The following is a 16280-nucleotide window of genomic DNA, read 5'->3' as shown; positions in this document are numbered from 1 at the left end:
TGTGCAAGTGTCTGATAGAGATCAACCTGCAGTACTCCATATTAGAACTGAGGGGAGAAATACCGGCCAGATCAACACTCCATTTAGCGGCTTCCTTCTTGAACCAAGAGAGCTCATCGCTAAGAGAAGCCAAGCCACCTAGGATTGTTTCCATGTCCGAGCTGTCTGATTCTTTGCAACACTTGAGCAGTACACTAGCTACAAATGCAACAAATCCCTGCACAAATGTGTAGTCCTGACCCTGAAATATGAAACATAGACAGATATTTTACTTAATTATGAGCATTAACAACATGACAAAGGTAAACGTAACCACTGCGGAATAGATCTTAGAAAACGAACAAGAAGCTAAATTGGTGAAGTACATGGTGTTTGAATATAACTTGCAACAATCAAGCACAAAGTACCAAGCACTAATGCAGAATAATACCCCATTGCTTCCAGCTAAGCAGCTTTCCAATAGTAGACATTTAAATGAAACACATACTCCCTAAATATAAGACCTTTTAGAGATTCCAATACGGACTACATACGAAGCAAAATGAGTGAATGTACACCCTAAAATATGTCTATATACATCCGTATGTAGTCCATACTGAAATATCTAAAAAGGTTTATATTTAGAAACAGGGGGAGTAGTATCTTTTTTATTTTATATATTCTCCAAGAAGTATTGTTCCTCCTTGGTTCATCAAAACGTACTTGCATGAAGGGAACTACTGTGCATACGATACGTAATGTGTGCGATCATTACGATGGACCATCTAGTGGCGTTCTGCAGTCTGTTGCTGTGCATGCACGGCTTGATTGCATTGTAGTACAAAAACGGATGCACATTGTCGTATGCATAGCAGTGCTCTTGCCCGAATATGTGTAATTCAAGTAACAAAAAGCATCACATTTTAAAAACATGACAGATAATCACCATGAGTGAACCAATCTATTCAATAAGGAGAAATATGCCCTTGACCACCGGAACACAACACAGAATTTGACAGCCCTAACTACCTGGTTACTACTGCCTGACAGAAAAGGTCCAATGTTCTCCAATCATGCAAATCAAGATAGTGTTATGGTTAATCGAGCAACACAGGGAGTTTGACTTCTGACTAACATCCAAATCAGAACAAACCCTATACCACACCGCCCTTCAGAACCATCCTGACACGAGTCCCACGCTTTCAGTTTCTGTTTCCCATTCCAGGTTTGGCAACCCGTAGCCATGCCGTTTCTCAGGTTAAGTTGGATGGAAGTCTAAACATCGGCCTAAATAAGCATTCCCGGTCCTCCTACTATGTTGATCTGTAGCAGTAATCATCCAAATCTCCCCAAATTTTGCACACATGCTAAATGGATCAACAGATTCAGTAGCCTTATGAAATCCCATCCACATTATCTTTCCTTCTTCTCAGACCACAGAAGTAGCTCTATTAGTCTAGCAAACATCCTAATTAGAAGGAAAAAAGAAACACAGTACCATACTGCCCTTCAAAACGACCATGGCAAGAGTCCCAGCACACTTTCAGTTTATGTTTCACCGTCTAGGTTTGTGTAACCATCCCGTTCCTTAGAGTAAGTTCAATGAAAGTCTAAGCGTCGGCCTAAATAAGCATTCCCGGACCTCCTACTATGCTGATTTGTAGCAGCAATCCCCCAAATCTTGCACACATGCTAAATGGATCAACACATTCAGTAGCCTTATGAAGTCCCATCCACACTATCTTTTCTTCTTCTCAGACCACAGAAGTAGCTCTGTTGGTCTACCTCATCTAAGTCAGTGCAAAAAGTCAGGCAGAGTCCGAATCAAGATCCACTGGTAGTGTAAGAACTAAGAACCAACACAAAGTCTGATAAAGGTTAGAGCTACGTTACGTAGCAGGAGCCGCTCGATCCTATTTGAGTATAATCAACTTGTATCAACTGGTAAGCGATGCTACATAAGAAATTGGGGGTGGGGGTGGGGGTGGGGGTGGGGGGAGGAGGGGGGAGGGGGAGGAGCTTGAGGAGAGGGGAGGAAGCCCAGAAGATACTGACGAGCCAGCGCTTGAAGGCGGCCAGATCAATGGAACCGTCGCGGATCGAGACGGTGAAGGGGTGCCGCGTGGCCCGCTCGTACATCCCGCGGTGCGTCGCCATCCAGGCCGCCGCCGTGCCGCCGTCGCCGTCCATCGCTGCCGTGCGAAGTTGTGATAAGCAGCTTAGAGCATGCCCAGCATGGGGAGTTTGTGAACAGTATTACGATCTGTGACTAAATATACAAATTTCAAAGATCTTTATTTGAAGATCCATGGACCGCATAGTTGCATTTTGTCAGAAGGCTGATGGATATCAATCTTTCTGATGAGGTAAAATAATATTCATTAAAAGTTAAACATGAATGATACCTTTTTGATAGAATCTATGTATTTAGATCTTATAGATTCTGTTATGTTTCTAATTTGATCCATATTTAGAAGGTCAAGATTCTGTTGAAAATCAAAGTCTTCATGTGATTTGTTTAAAAAAGATGATTCAAATAAAGGACAATTTGACAAAACATAGAGATGTAGCTTCTATGATAAGAATAAAACCATCAAACAGCTTTTTCTTAAATGTCCGATGGCTAGGATTTTATGGCGCTCACTACATATGGCTTTTAATATCAACCCTCCTCATAGTATAAACACGTTATTTAGAACGTGGTTAAATGGGGTAGATATAAACATTGCAAAGCATATTAGGATTTGAGTATGTGCATTACTTTGGGCTATATGAAACTACAGAAATGATTTGGTGTTTAATAGACATATTTCTATAAAAAAAATTGCGGGTTATCTACATGGCCACTACCATGATTCGTATGTAGTCGTTACTCACTCCTGTGGAAGCCAGGGAGCCTATGGTTACTAGGTCAGTTCGATGGGAGATGAAAGCTCAGAATATCTATAATCAGTTTGGATGACGGTCCACTAATAGGATAGATGGTTAGTCATCTAGGCTTATTTTAGTCGGTTGTGGCATCTTTTGATTTTACTATCTTTTCATTGTTTTGTTTCAGCTTGTCTTGAACTACACATCTATTTGTAGATTTTGTTAATAAAAGGCTGCATGCATCAGTTGATGCACAGGCCGAGGGTAATCCTTCTTTTCTAAAAAAAATAAAAAAAGTAAAAGGAAAAAATGAATTATTATTTTTATAAACATTGAGAGTATTTTTGCTACGAAGATAACCTCAGATCTATTAACCAGCAAACAACATTAGAAGGCAACCCTGGAAAATAAATAAATTAAAAATAAGTCCATCGGAAGCGAGCCTCCCCAACCTTTCGAGTGTGATGATGGCGTGTCGTCCCTGTCGCTACCAATCCACATGTTGGATTCTAACATAAGTGCATCGCCTGCGAATTAAAAAATTCCTACATGCGGGACATCCAATAACACGCTACGAAGATGGATCACAAATCGTTACCACTAGACGTGCAGTGTCGTGCAGCGGAAGTAGAGTTGGGGCAACGCATCAGCATGGTCCGTCTCCTCCTCGTCCGATCTCCCTCGAACAACCGGTCGCCGGATCGTCTTCCTCGAACAGTTGGTCGCAGGATTCCACGTACATGTTCGCTAGAGAGCAGCGCTATTGCGTCACCTCTAACGGTATCCGCGCGTGCAGGAGGAACACCGTGCAGCGGACTGCTAGGTCTGATCACACAGTCGGTGGCTGGTGAAGGTGGCTAGTTGCAACACATGCAAAGCCCTAATGACAGCGCCGAAGCGATCAACTAATTAAGTGTGTCGCACATCCACTACATATAGGCATCCGGCACGGGCTCAACTCTTGGGCCTTGCACGGATCCTAAAGTCCATGTGTTCCTTCCCTTAAGCGTACGACCCCTTAGGTTCTCGTTCACTTGGTCGCGAGTCAAATCACATCTAATTCGGCTAGTCGGTAGCGTCCTCTAGCAAAGCGTGCCGACTCCAAAGTGACGGATGAGGCTGGTTAGAAGAACCTGTACTTCATACTTATGTTCCCTTTGCCACACGATATATGTTCTCGTGCACAAGGTGACATGGTCATCCTTGTTGCAACATGACCTCTTTCTCGTTCCGATGAATCTGACCAACATTTGGATTATCTCATAATCCTCATCGCATGGTCATGCTTATCCAGGTCATATCACCCGAGGGGGCGAGAGTATATCCCTCCTGATCAGAGGGGCAAATCCCATCTTGCTCGACCATGTCTCGCAGCATGGGTCTAGACAAGTCCGAAACCTACCTTTGTAACTACCCAGTCATGGAGTAGCGTTTGGTTGGTCCAAAGCAAGGTTGTCACCATCCCGAGTACATGCGCCAGCTCAGGTCTTAGGACATAGAACATATGTTAAACTAGAGACTCACATATGACCTATTGATGCGTCTCATAGTTGGGTCTGTCCAACTCAGAACTTATCTCGACTCGGATCCGACTACGTCGAATCCGATCAGATCTTTCTGAGTCTATATTATTCGGGTAGCATCCAATGCTACATGGCCAATGAGACCGGACCATCCATCGTGTCATATTCTAGTCTGATTGGTTGTGTGTCCACACAACCCTTTCGACTAGGGACTATTTAGGACACTCATCATACAATTCATAGTCTCACAAACAAGTCATGTACTTATCGATACACATCATTGATAATGTCCAAGGACTATTCTTATTCATAAACATATAGGAAATATCATCATACATGATTGCCTCTAGGGCATATCTCCAACACCACACCCAAAGTCGGTGAATCTTTTCTCCACACGAGCGGGAAGTCATCACTGCCAAACACACCAAAGTAGGAACCGACATCGCTGATCCTGTCGAAGATCGAAGATCCATCCACCCGACGCAAGCCACATCGGGGTCGTCACCGTTTCCGCCGTGTCGACATCGCCCAACAGGCCCTCCTCCCATATCTAGGGCCAAACACCACAGGAAACGCGAGGTAGAAACAAGATCTGAAAGCAAATTATTCGATGTCGTCAGGAACGTCACCGGAGCGATGCTACGCACGACTGGTAACCCATAAGTGTAGAGGATCGTTTGTAGCCTTTTTTGATAAGTAAGACTGACGAACCCAATGAGGAGCTCAAGGTAGAGTTAATATTATCTCAAGTTCTATCGACCACTGATACAACACTACGCATGCTAATGCTTACTTTACCTAGGACAAGTATGAAACTATTTTGCGGGAAGGAAACTAGAAGTACTTAGTAGGTACAAAAGATAGTTTTGCAAGGTAATAAAGAACATGGAAATAAAAGTTAGTTGTTGTTTAGATAAAAGAACAAGAAAATAAATATACCGAGTGTGGAGAAGTGGTGATAGGATTTGCGAGATTGTCCTAGGCAATTGATAACTAGACCAATATGATTGTTGCAGTTTTATATGAGGGAGAGGCATGGGCTAACATACTTTCCGTACTTGGATCATATGCACTGATGGTTACAACTCTAGCAAGCATCCGCAGCTACTAAAGATCATAAAGGTAAAACCCAACCATAGCATTAAACATCAAGTCCCCTTTACTCCCATACGCAAACAACTTCCTTACTCGGGTGTAAGCTTGTGTCACACTAGCAACCCACTATAAGTGAATCATGCACATATTGCAAACCCTCCAGCGTGAATCATTCACATGTGTGCCTCACGGAAAGCACCTTACGATAGCACCAATATAAACCACGCAACTCCAATCGATCATGATCATCAATCAACCCATAGGACAAAAAAGAACTACTCAAACATCATAGGATAGCCACACATCATAGGACAATAATATATAGCATTAAGCACCATGTTCAAGTAGGGGGTATAGCGGTATGCGGTAGAGTGGACCGTTGTAGATACATGAAGGAAGGTGATAGTGGTTGTGATGACGGCGACGAAGTTGTTGGTGTAGATCGCCGCCATGATGGCTGCCCTGGCGGCGCTCCGGCGCCACCAGGAGAGGGGGGAGAGCCCCTCCTCATTCTTATTCCTTGGACTCCTCTCTAGGTGGAATGAGGGTTTCTCCTCTGGTCCATGTCCTCCATGGCACCCGGAGGGTAGCAGCCCAGATTCAACCACACCTGAAAGATTAGTATCTGCAAGCAAAGTAGTAACAACAAAGTAGCGAGTAACGGCGGTGGCAGGGAATAGCAGTAGTGACAGCAGTAGCAAGTAGCAACAGTAGCAAGCGACAGTAGTAACAGGAGTAGCAGCAGAGCAAGACAAGTAACATCAGTAGCAACAGTAGTAACATCAGCAGTAGGACAAACTCGTAGGCAATAGGTCGGTGATTTGTTTGGATGATATTCATCATGCAACAGTTATAACACGGAGAGATATGTGGCTAGCTCCCGTTCGTCAATGTGATGTAGGCATGCATTCCGTGTGTCGTCATACGTGCTTAGGGAAAAGAACTTGCATGACATCTATTGTCCATCCCTCCCGTGGCAGCGGGGTCCAAAAGGAAACTACGGGATATTAAGGTTCTCCTTTTAATAAAGAACCGGACCAACGCATTAGCACTTGGTGAACACATGAACTCCTCAAACTATGGTCATCACCGGGAGTGGTTCCGGTTATTGTCACTCCGGGGTTGACGGATCATAACACATAGTAGGTAACTACAACTTGCAAGATCGGATCTAAAACACACATATATTGGTGACAACATAATAATTTCAGATCTGAAATCATGGCACTCGGGACCTAGTGACAAGCATTAAGCATGGCAAAGTAGTAGCAACATCATCTTAGAACATAGTGGATACTAGGGATCAATCCCCATCAAAACTAACTCGATTACATGATAGATCTCATCCTACTCATCACCGCCCAGCGAATCTACGAATAGATTACTCACGAACGATGAAGGGCTTCATGGAATTGGAGAGGGAAGAAGGTTGATGATGACGATGGCGACGATTTCCCCTCTCCGGAGCCCAAGACGGACTCCAGATCTGCCCTCCAGATGAAGAACACGTGGTGGCGGCGCCTCCGTATCGCAAACGCGACGAAAACTTCTCTTTTTATTTTTTTTCTGGGACGAAAGTGAACTTATAGACCTGAGGTTGGGGGCGGCAGGGCTGTGTGGGCCCCACAAGCCTGCCCACCGCCACCAGGGGGGTGGTGGCGGAGCCAGGGCTTGTGGCCCACTGGCCCACCCCCTCAGGTGGAACTTGGCGCAGATATTTTTCATATTTTCCATAAATGATCTCCGTAAATTTTCAGGACGTTTGGAGAACTTTGATTTCTGCACAAAAATAACACCAAGGCAATTCTGCTGAAAACATCGGTAGTCCAGGTTAGTTCCATTCAAATCATGCAAATTAGAGTCGAAAACAAGGGCAAAAGAGTTTGGAAAAGTAGATACGATGGAGACGTATCAACTCCCCCAAGCTTAAAACCTTGCTTGTCCTCAAGCAACTCAGTTGACAAACTGAGAGAGAAAGAAAAACTTTGACAAACTGTGTTTGATCTTGTTGTTGCAACTATGTCTAACTCATAACCAGAATTTCAACAAGATCACAAGTTAACCACATAAGCAAATGACACAAAGGTCTCACGGTAAACTAATATCAATGGCATAATCAGCTAACGAGCAAATACTAATGAGTTTCAAATACCAACACTTCAATCAAAACAAGCATGAAGCAATATGAATAGGTGGTATCTCGCTAGCTCTTTCTGAGACCGCAAAACATAAATGCAGAGCATTTTCAAAGATCAAGGGCTGACTAAACATTGTAATTCATAGCAACGAAGATCCAGTCATAGTCATACTCAATATCAATCAAAAGCAAAGCATAAAAATGACAGAGGTGCTTATAAAAGAAGAGGATGACTCAATAGGAAAATAAATAGACAGGCCCTTCGCAGAGGGAAGCATTGATTTGCAGAGGTGCCAGAGCTCAAGCTTTGAAAACAGAGATAATAATTTTGGGTGGCATGCTTTCATTGTCAACGCAATGACCAAGAGTTCTCAATATCTTCCATGCTACTCATGCTATAGGCGGTTCCCAAACAGAAAAGTAAAGTTTTAACTCCCCCACCACCAATCAATCACACTCCACAGCTAGCCGAATCCTCGGGTACCGTCCATACTAACATCAATCCGGGGGAGTCTTGTTTTACAATTATGTTTTCGATTTAAGCGTGGAACTGGGCATTCCAATTACCGGCCCCTTTCTCGTGAATGACAGTGAATAAACACATGTCGAGGATAACACTCCTAGCATGGAAGATACCAATAGCCCCCTGTCACCACATGAGCGGTTCGGGCATGCAAAACAGATTATTTCTTGAAGGTTTAGAGAATGGCACATGCAAATTTACTTGGAACGGCAGGTAGATACCGCAAATAGGTAGGTATGGTGGACTCTCATGGAAAAACTTTTGGGTTTAATGGAAGTGGATGCACAAGCAGTATTCCACTTAGTACAAGTGAAGGCTAGGAAAAGACTAGGAAGCGACCTACTAGAGAGCGACAACAGTCATCAAGATAGAATGAGTTTGACTAACATTGAATGCAAGCATGAACAGGATATAAATCACCATGAACACAAACATCATAGAGGCTATGTTGATTTTGTTTCAACTACATGCATGAACATGCGCCAAGTCAAGCCACTTGAAACATTCAAAGGAGAATACCATACTACATCATAGTCATATCAAAATCTATGTTGGCATTCAAGACAAAACATTATAAGCTCTCAGCTAAATAAGCATGGCATCAGAAACTATGATCTCTAAGTTGTCATTGCAAACATGGTTCTCTCACAACAAAGCTAAATCTGGATTGACAAGCTAGTCATATTTACAAAAACAAAATAGATAGAGTTCATACCAGCTTTTCAGTCTGAGTCGCTTCATCATATATCATCATTATTGCCTTTCATTTGCACGATCGAACGATGTGAACAATAATAAGAGTGCTCGTGCATTGGACTAAGCTGAATCTGCAGGCAAACACAAAGGAGAAGAAAAAGTAATATGGCTCTTTTGAAAGCTAAACAGGTAAGCATGCAAGAACCACTAAGCATTGTAACCAATATCTTCTACCTTGACACAAAGAAAAAGAAAACTATTTACACGGGAAAGCTCCCAACAAGCAAAAGAACAAAGAAAAATATTTTTGGGTTTTCTCCAAAGGACACAAACCAAGAAAACAAGAAAACAAAAATAAACTAACATGGATAATACAGTGGTAAAGTGTGAACACCAGCTAACAAAGTGAAAGCATAAGCATGAATGTAAAGTCGGTGAGAACACGTACTTCCCCAAGCTTAGGCTTTTGGCCTAACTTGGTCTACTCCCATGGTGGGAAATAACCAGCTCCAGGATACTCCGGAGCAGACTGTGGATGCCACTGCTGTGTGAGCTCCTCTGGCTCCCACTGATAAACTGGCGTCTGGTACTCGACTAGCGGCTCGGGCACGGGCGCATGTGGTTCGGCCAAGCCCCAATATGCGTAGATGTTCGAGGGCATAATAGTGTACCTGCCTGCATGAAGATCGAACAAGGAAGGAGCAGGCAAAGTAATAGTATCTCGAGTACCCTGACTAAATACCAGGTTATAAATCATCCGTCTACTAGCATCTCTATCCAGAAAATCATGGCGAACCATGCTGTCATAATCCAGATATTTCTCAGGGAGAAGCATCTCTCCTTCCTCTCCCAGTCTAATGGGTATCTCAAAATGTCTGGCAAGACGGGTAGCGTACATACCTCCATAGACGACACCCTTGGAACTGTTGATGTTCAACCGCTGGGCCACTATAGCACCTAGGTTGTAAGTCTTATCGTTATAAAGGCCTTCGCGCAAAATCGCAAGGTCTGGAGAACTAAGTGATCCAGCCTCCCCACGGCCAATCAAACATTTTCCCACAAATAGTGAGAAGTACCGAAGCACAGGAAAATGTATGCTAGCAATTCTAGCGCGAGACACTCCTCTCTCCTCTCCAACAGCAATAGAACCAATGAAATCCTCCAAGTCCCGTGGACGAGGGTCATGGATATCCCCAACATAAGGTAATTTGCATACATTGCAAAAATCCTGCAACATCATGCACTGGGGGACATCGTATATCATGAACTCAACCATGGGAGGATTCTTCCTCGGATAAAAGTTGAAGCTTTGAATGAAAATATTGGTGAGGAGGAGGTATTGTGAGCACTTATCTGCAACGAACGCAGTAAGACCTGCGTTCTCCACCAAGTAATAAAAGTCTTCATAAAGTCCGGCGGCGCGCAAAAATTCATCACTTGGCCACTCGCATGCTCGAACTTCTGTGACTCAAGGGACTACGTACTTGGGGTGGTTCTTCTCATCCTCCTTGGGGTTACGGCTTGAGGAGCCTCTCAAGAACCTCCTCATCTTTTCCTTTTTCTAGCTCTGAAAAATTCTGAAATTTTTAGAGACTTCAAAAGAAAAGTGAACACAGATTAACCCAACTTGTAGCAACTACTCCTACTAGTGCTTAGGGACCGTATCACTCGCTAAAACTACTTGGGACGAGCTAAAATCAACCTTTCTAGCTCAACAACAGGGTCACCAAGGTAGCAAGAATACGCGAAGGATAAAGCACTAGAGCAAAAACTAATTGGACCAATGGAGGAGTCACTTACCAAGGAGTAATTTCCCCAAAACGGTTCGGAGAATGGTGCTTTGAGCAAGGAGATCGAAAATCACAGCCAAATGAGCAAGAACACGGGTTTGAGCTGCGAAACAATTTTTGCTCGAGGTGGAAGAAGAGGCTGGGAGCTGGAATGAGTGGAGGGGGTCCCTGTGGGCCCCACAATCTTGCACTCCGCCACCAGGGGGGTGGCGGTGGCAGGGCTTGTGGCCCACTGGTCTGGCCCCCAGGCCAGCTCTCAAGCCCAGTATTTTCAAAAATTCCAGAAAAAATCATACTAAATTTTCAGGGCCATCGGAGAACTTTTATTTTCGAGGTATTTTTCTCCGGGATGCTAAAACAGAAAACGGGAAAGGCTAAACTAATTCTGCCATTTTTCTTCTAAGCAATAGAAAATGAAAGCTCAAAACAGAGGTATGTGACTCTTTGATTCATCCGTTTCATGTCATCGAAAGAAATCCGTCAATGGGATTGATCAAGTCCTTATGACAAAACCTTCTCGAATCGCAAGAGAGAACGGAGAATTTTCGAATAGCCACTAAGTCACCTCAATGGGGATAGTATCTCCCCAACAAGGAAATCATACTTCATCTTGACACAAGGAATAGGGCATTCAAAGCTCCCAATGAGAATCGATGAAGTCTTTTCGATAGCATTGATGCAATGTACTTGATATCGTTTCTTCGGAAAGTGCACGGTATGCTCATTACCGTTGACATGGAAAGTGACATTGCCTTTGTTGCAATCTATAACATCCCCTGCAGTGTTTAAAAAGGGTCTTCCGAGGATGACAACCATGGCATCGTCCTCGGGAATATCCAAGATAACAAAGTCTGTTAAGATAGTGGTGTTAGCAACCACAACAGACACATCCTCGCAAATGCCGATAGGGAAAGCAATTGATTTGTCGGCCATTTGCAGAGAAATTTTAGTGGGTGTCAACTTATCCAATTCAAGTCTACGATAAAGAGAGAGCGGCATAACACTAACACCGGCTCCAAGGTCACATAAGGCAGTTCTTACGTAGTTTCCTTTAATGGAGCAAGGTATAGTGGGCACTCCAGGATCACCAAGTTTCTTAGGAGTTCCACCTTTAAAAGTGTAATTGGCGAGCATGATGGAGATCTCAAGATCTGGTATCTTCCATTTATTAGTCACGATATCTTTCATGTACTTGGCATGAGACATCTTGAGCATATCAGTTAACCGCATCTGCAGAAAGATGGGTCTTATCATCTCAACGAAACGCTCAAAATCCTCATCATCCTTTTTCTTGGATGGCTTAGGAGGAAAGGGCATAGATTTCTGAACCCATGGTTCCCTTTCTTTACCATGCATCCTAGCAGTGAAGTCATTCTTATCGTATCTCTTAGGTTGTGGGTTATTAGGATTAACCGTAGGTTCAACCTCCACATCCTCATTATTGCTAGGTTGAGCATTATTATGAACATCACTGTCCATATTGTCACCAGGTTCATGTTCATCACCAGATTGTGTTTCTGCATGAGACACAGAAATATCATTAGGTTCTTCAGGTGTGACATTATTTGGTGAACTGGCATGTAGGTTTCTATCATCCTTCTTCTTCTCCTTAGGATGACTGGGTGTATCAGCATTGATTCCTTGAGAATCTTGATCAATTCTCTTAGGATGACCTTCAGGATACAAAGGTTCCTGAGTCATTTTGCCCCCTCTAGTAATGACTCTGACAGAGTTGTCATTTAATTCATTGAGCAAGTCATTATGAGCTTTAAGTACTTGTTCTACCTGAGTAGTAATCATAGAGGCATGTTTACTCAGAAGCTTCACATCATTGACATTTGTGTCTACACAAGCACTCAAATGGCTAAGCATACGAGTACTTTCTTCCAAATGTCTGCTAACACAATCATTGAAACTCTGTTGTTTGGCAACAAAGTTGTCAAATTCATCAAAGCATAGGCTAGCAGGTTTGTCAAAAGGAATATCACTCTCATCAACCCTACGCAGAGAATTTACTTCTACTACCTGTATCGGGTTATCGAGACCATGGATCTCTTCGATAGGTGGTAGATTTTTGATATCTTCAGATCTAATGCCTTTCTCCTGCATAGATTTCTTGGCTTCTTGCATATCTTTGGGACTGGGGAAAAGAATACCCCTTTTCTTCGGAGTTGGCTTAGGAGGTGGTTCGGGAATAGTCCAAGAATTATCGTTGATCAAGATGTTATTCAGTAGGGTCTCAGCTTGTTCTACAGTTCGTTCCCTAAAAACACAACCGACACAACTATCTAGGTGGTCTCTAGAGGCATCGGTAAGTCCATTATAGAGGATATCAAGTATCTCGTTCTTCTTAAGAGGGTGATCAGGCAAAGCATTCTGTAGCTGGACGAGCCTCCCCCAAGCTTGTGGAAGACTCTCTTCTTGGAGTTGAGAAAAGTTGTATATTTCCTCCAAGGCAGCTTGCTTCTTATGGGCACGGAAATATTTCTCACAGAAGTAATCGACCATCTCCTGGGGACTACTCACACATCCAGGAGCAAGAGAAGTGAACCAGGCTTTAGCATCATCCTTTACAGAGAAAGGAAACAACTTAAGGATATAGTAGTGGCGGATCTTCTCCTCATTACACTAGTAGAAAAAGGGCCTTTTGTCCCGGTTCATAAGGGCCTTCTATCCCAGTTTTGGAACCGGGACAAAAAGGTCGTTACTAATGCCCTTTGCCTTTAGTCCCCGTTCTTACACAAACCGGGACATGTGGGTCTCCACGTGGCCGCTGCCGCCAGGCCAGGCAGGGGGGCCTTTAGTCCCGGTTGATGACACCAACCGGGACCAAAAGGCATCCACGCGTCAGCACCTTGCTGGAGCTGAGGTTTTTTTAAAGGGGCTGGTTTAGGGGTTAATTTAGGTTGTTATTAGCTAGCTAATAGAGAAAAGTGTCCTCTCTTATATATCTTCGTGCTTGGTCATCCGTCGTGCTTTGTCGAACATATTTACAAAATGTAGACACGAGTTACATGCACATATATGCATCTTTTTTACACTATATCATTTCATATCATTTTCGTCGAATGGCAATAGTATTCTAATCGATCATCTAACAACTCATCATCAACTTAATCATATACCAAGTTATCATATGATACACATAAAATAAAATAGAGAAACATCATAATATATATATAGTCATCATATGCATCATGCATCCTAATTAATCGATCATGTCAAGTAATAATATAAACTAGAATAACTTGTCTCTCATAAGACCTAGTCCTCGCTCTTAGATATAATCTCATAAAATAGAATAACACCTATGTCTCCATGATGAATCACAGAGATCCAACGGTCTCCAGCTTGTGGCTTGCGAACCTTCTTTATTTCTCTCCATGCTTCAATTTGGAGTCTTTTTGATCTTGATTTGAGGTTAATCAAGTATGGAGCATAGAACTCAGCCATCAGCGGACTTCTAATTCTCATTTGACCTTGTGGGTCCATTAACGGAGGCAGTACATCATGTGGCAGTTGCTGTTGAAGAACATAATAATAACCTAGGTAGCAATCTAATCAACACCATTTATGCAATAGTGGAGCGTACTTAATTAGGAAACTCTTACCAAGACATTTCGGCGAATGTCATCTGGACTCAACCTATGCACTAGTGGCATGTAAAATGAATAATTTTGGCCAATTCCAAAATGATACGGGAAGGTATCCCTAGAAGCCAGAACACCAGCAACAAGAAAGTGGAGAAGATGGTCCTTCTCCTCCCAAGTTAGATGTGATCCATACGTGTAGTGTGTCGTGTCAATTAATTTTCGTAATTCAGTCGAAGCAATGAAATAAGCTGTAAATTATAATTTAACAAATTTAGTATATAGATGAACACCAACTATTTCTAAATATAAATGCAAATTACTTCACGTGGAGGTAAAACAGGAAGCATATCATCGACAACCACCCAAATTTTGTAATAATTTAATGTTTCAAAAATACTTAGAAATTTTGTAATTGTCCACAAGATGTGGGCATTATATAAACCATTCAAAACAACCACATGTGCTACGATCATTCAAAGGACAATTTGGGTTGTTGTTGTTGTGTGTACAACATGTAACATGATATAATTATAACTATGGACCAATAACTAGGAACCTGCAACGTGTGGCCAAAGTTTTAATAGATGATGAACACCACATGACATGTAAATTTCGAGAGGAAAACAGGTTGACTAGACCAACTATTTATAAATATAAATGCAAATTACTTGACAAATATGGTTGAGAAACTCACATGGAGGTAAAACAGGAAGCATATCATCGACAACCACCCAAATGTCGATGTTGTCTGGCATATTATCTTCAGGACGAAGATCGAAGGTGATTTCCATTCCGTTCTGAAATCCATATGCCTTGCAAAGATCTTCCCACTTTGGGCACCCAAATTCTGTTTGAAAAACTGAATTAAATACTTGGATAACAAATGTGTGACCATGTATAGTCCTCAGCTTAGCGCTCCTCGTCTCAATTCTCTCGTGGTCTTCGAAACCGAGCCTCTCCAACACATATCTTCTTGCATGGCAAGGGAGGTACATATCGCCGTTCTCGTAAAGCTTCATGCTCAAGAACCTATCATCTCGTAGGTGAGGCATGTCGCACATACCTCGAGAGTCGCCACAATATTCACACTCGCAATATCCATCGTCGGACATTTCCTGTTTTAATGTGGTAAATGTGTGTAAACAACAATATAATCGTGACACGCTATATATATCGAAAGAATTGAACATCTATATATAATAACTCTTCATGCTCGCATCATGCATCATCATATATAACAACAAGTCCTACTAATTAATCATCATCATACATAGTTAAATAAAGTGTGTCATGATTATATATAACAACAAGTCGACGTCGATGCGGGAACTACTTCTATATATAGTTAAATAAAGTAGTTTTATTAATTAAATCAAGTAGTTCAACTACTAAGCACTTACTATAAAAAATAAAGTAGTACTTACTAAAAACAAACTACTTCTATATATAGTAAAATAAAGTAGTTTATTAAATCAACTAGCTAGTTCAACTATATATGAAGCACTTACTATAAATAAAATAAAGTAGTACTTACTAAAAATAAACTAGTTTAACTATAGTTCTATTATTTTTCTAACTAATTATATTAAACACTTTCTGTTCTTATTTTTTCCTTTTTCCTCTATTCTAAATATGAACATATTCATAAATGACTTTGATCATGCACAATTTTCCTATACATACACAATATGAACATATACATAAATTGAAAAAAAAATACTATGAACAAAAAAATCATTAAAATTCTATGAACAAAATTACAACAGGAAAAAATCATAAAAATTCTATGAACAGAAAAAAATCATAAAAATTTGACATATTCGATCTTTGCATATATATGAACATACAAACATGCATATTCAACAATAATATCACCAAAAAATCTTTTAACAGAAAAAAAAAATCTTTGCTCACGACGACGGCGAGGTGCGGCGCGGGCTGGGGCGGGGCAGCGACGGGCAGGGGTCGGCGGCGTCGCGGGGCACGGGGTGTGGGGCGGGGGCGGCGACAGCGTCGGGGCGGCGCGGGGCGACGACGGCGACGGCGAGGCGGCGAGACGGGCAGCCTGGC

General features: G+C 42.2%; 1 protein-coding gene across 1 annotated transcript in view; it reads right to left on the bottom strand.

Moving 5' to 3' along the window:
• The window catches only part of LOC123450583 (bifunctional TENA2 protein), an 84184-nt gene that overhangs the window by 565 nt on the left and 67339 nt on the right, over positions 1-16280 (bottom strand). Inside the window, exons 3-4 of the mRNA XM_045127754.1 lie at positions 2035-2231; positions 27-241 (exon numbers count right to left, since the gene is read on the bottom strand). Of these exons, the coding sequence (XP_044983689.1) occupies positions 27-241; positions 2035-2231 (412 nt within the window). The remainder of the gene's footprint in view (positions 1-26; positions 242-2034; positions 2232-16280) is intronic.

The sequence above is a fragment of the Hordeum vulgare genome, chromosome 4H (assembly GCF_904849725.1).
Source record: "Hordeum vulgare subsp. vulgare chromosome 4H, MorexV3_pseudomolecules_assembly, whole genome shotgun sequence".
NCBI lineage: Eukaryota > Viridiplantae > Streptophyta > Magnoliopsida > Poales > Poaceae > Hordeum > Hordeum vulgare.
The sequence above is the reverse complement of the archived record's forward strand: the minus strand, read 5'-3'. Positions and strand labels throughout refer to the sequence as shown.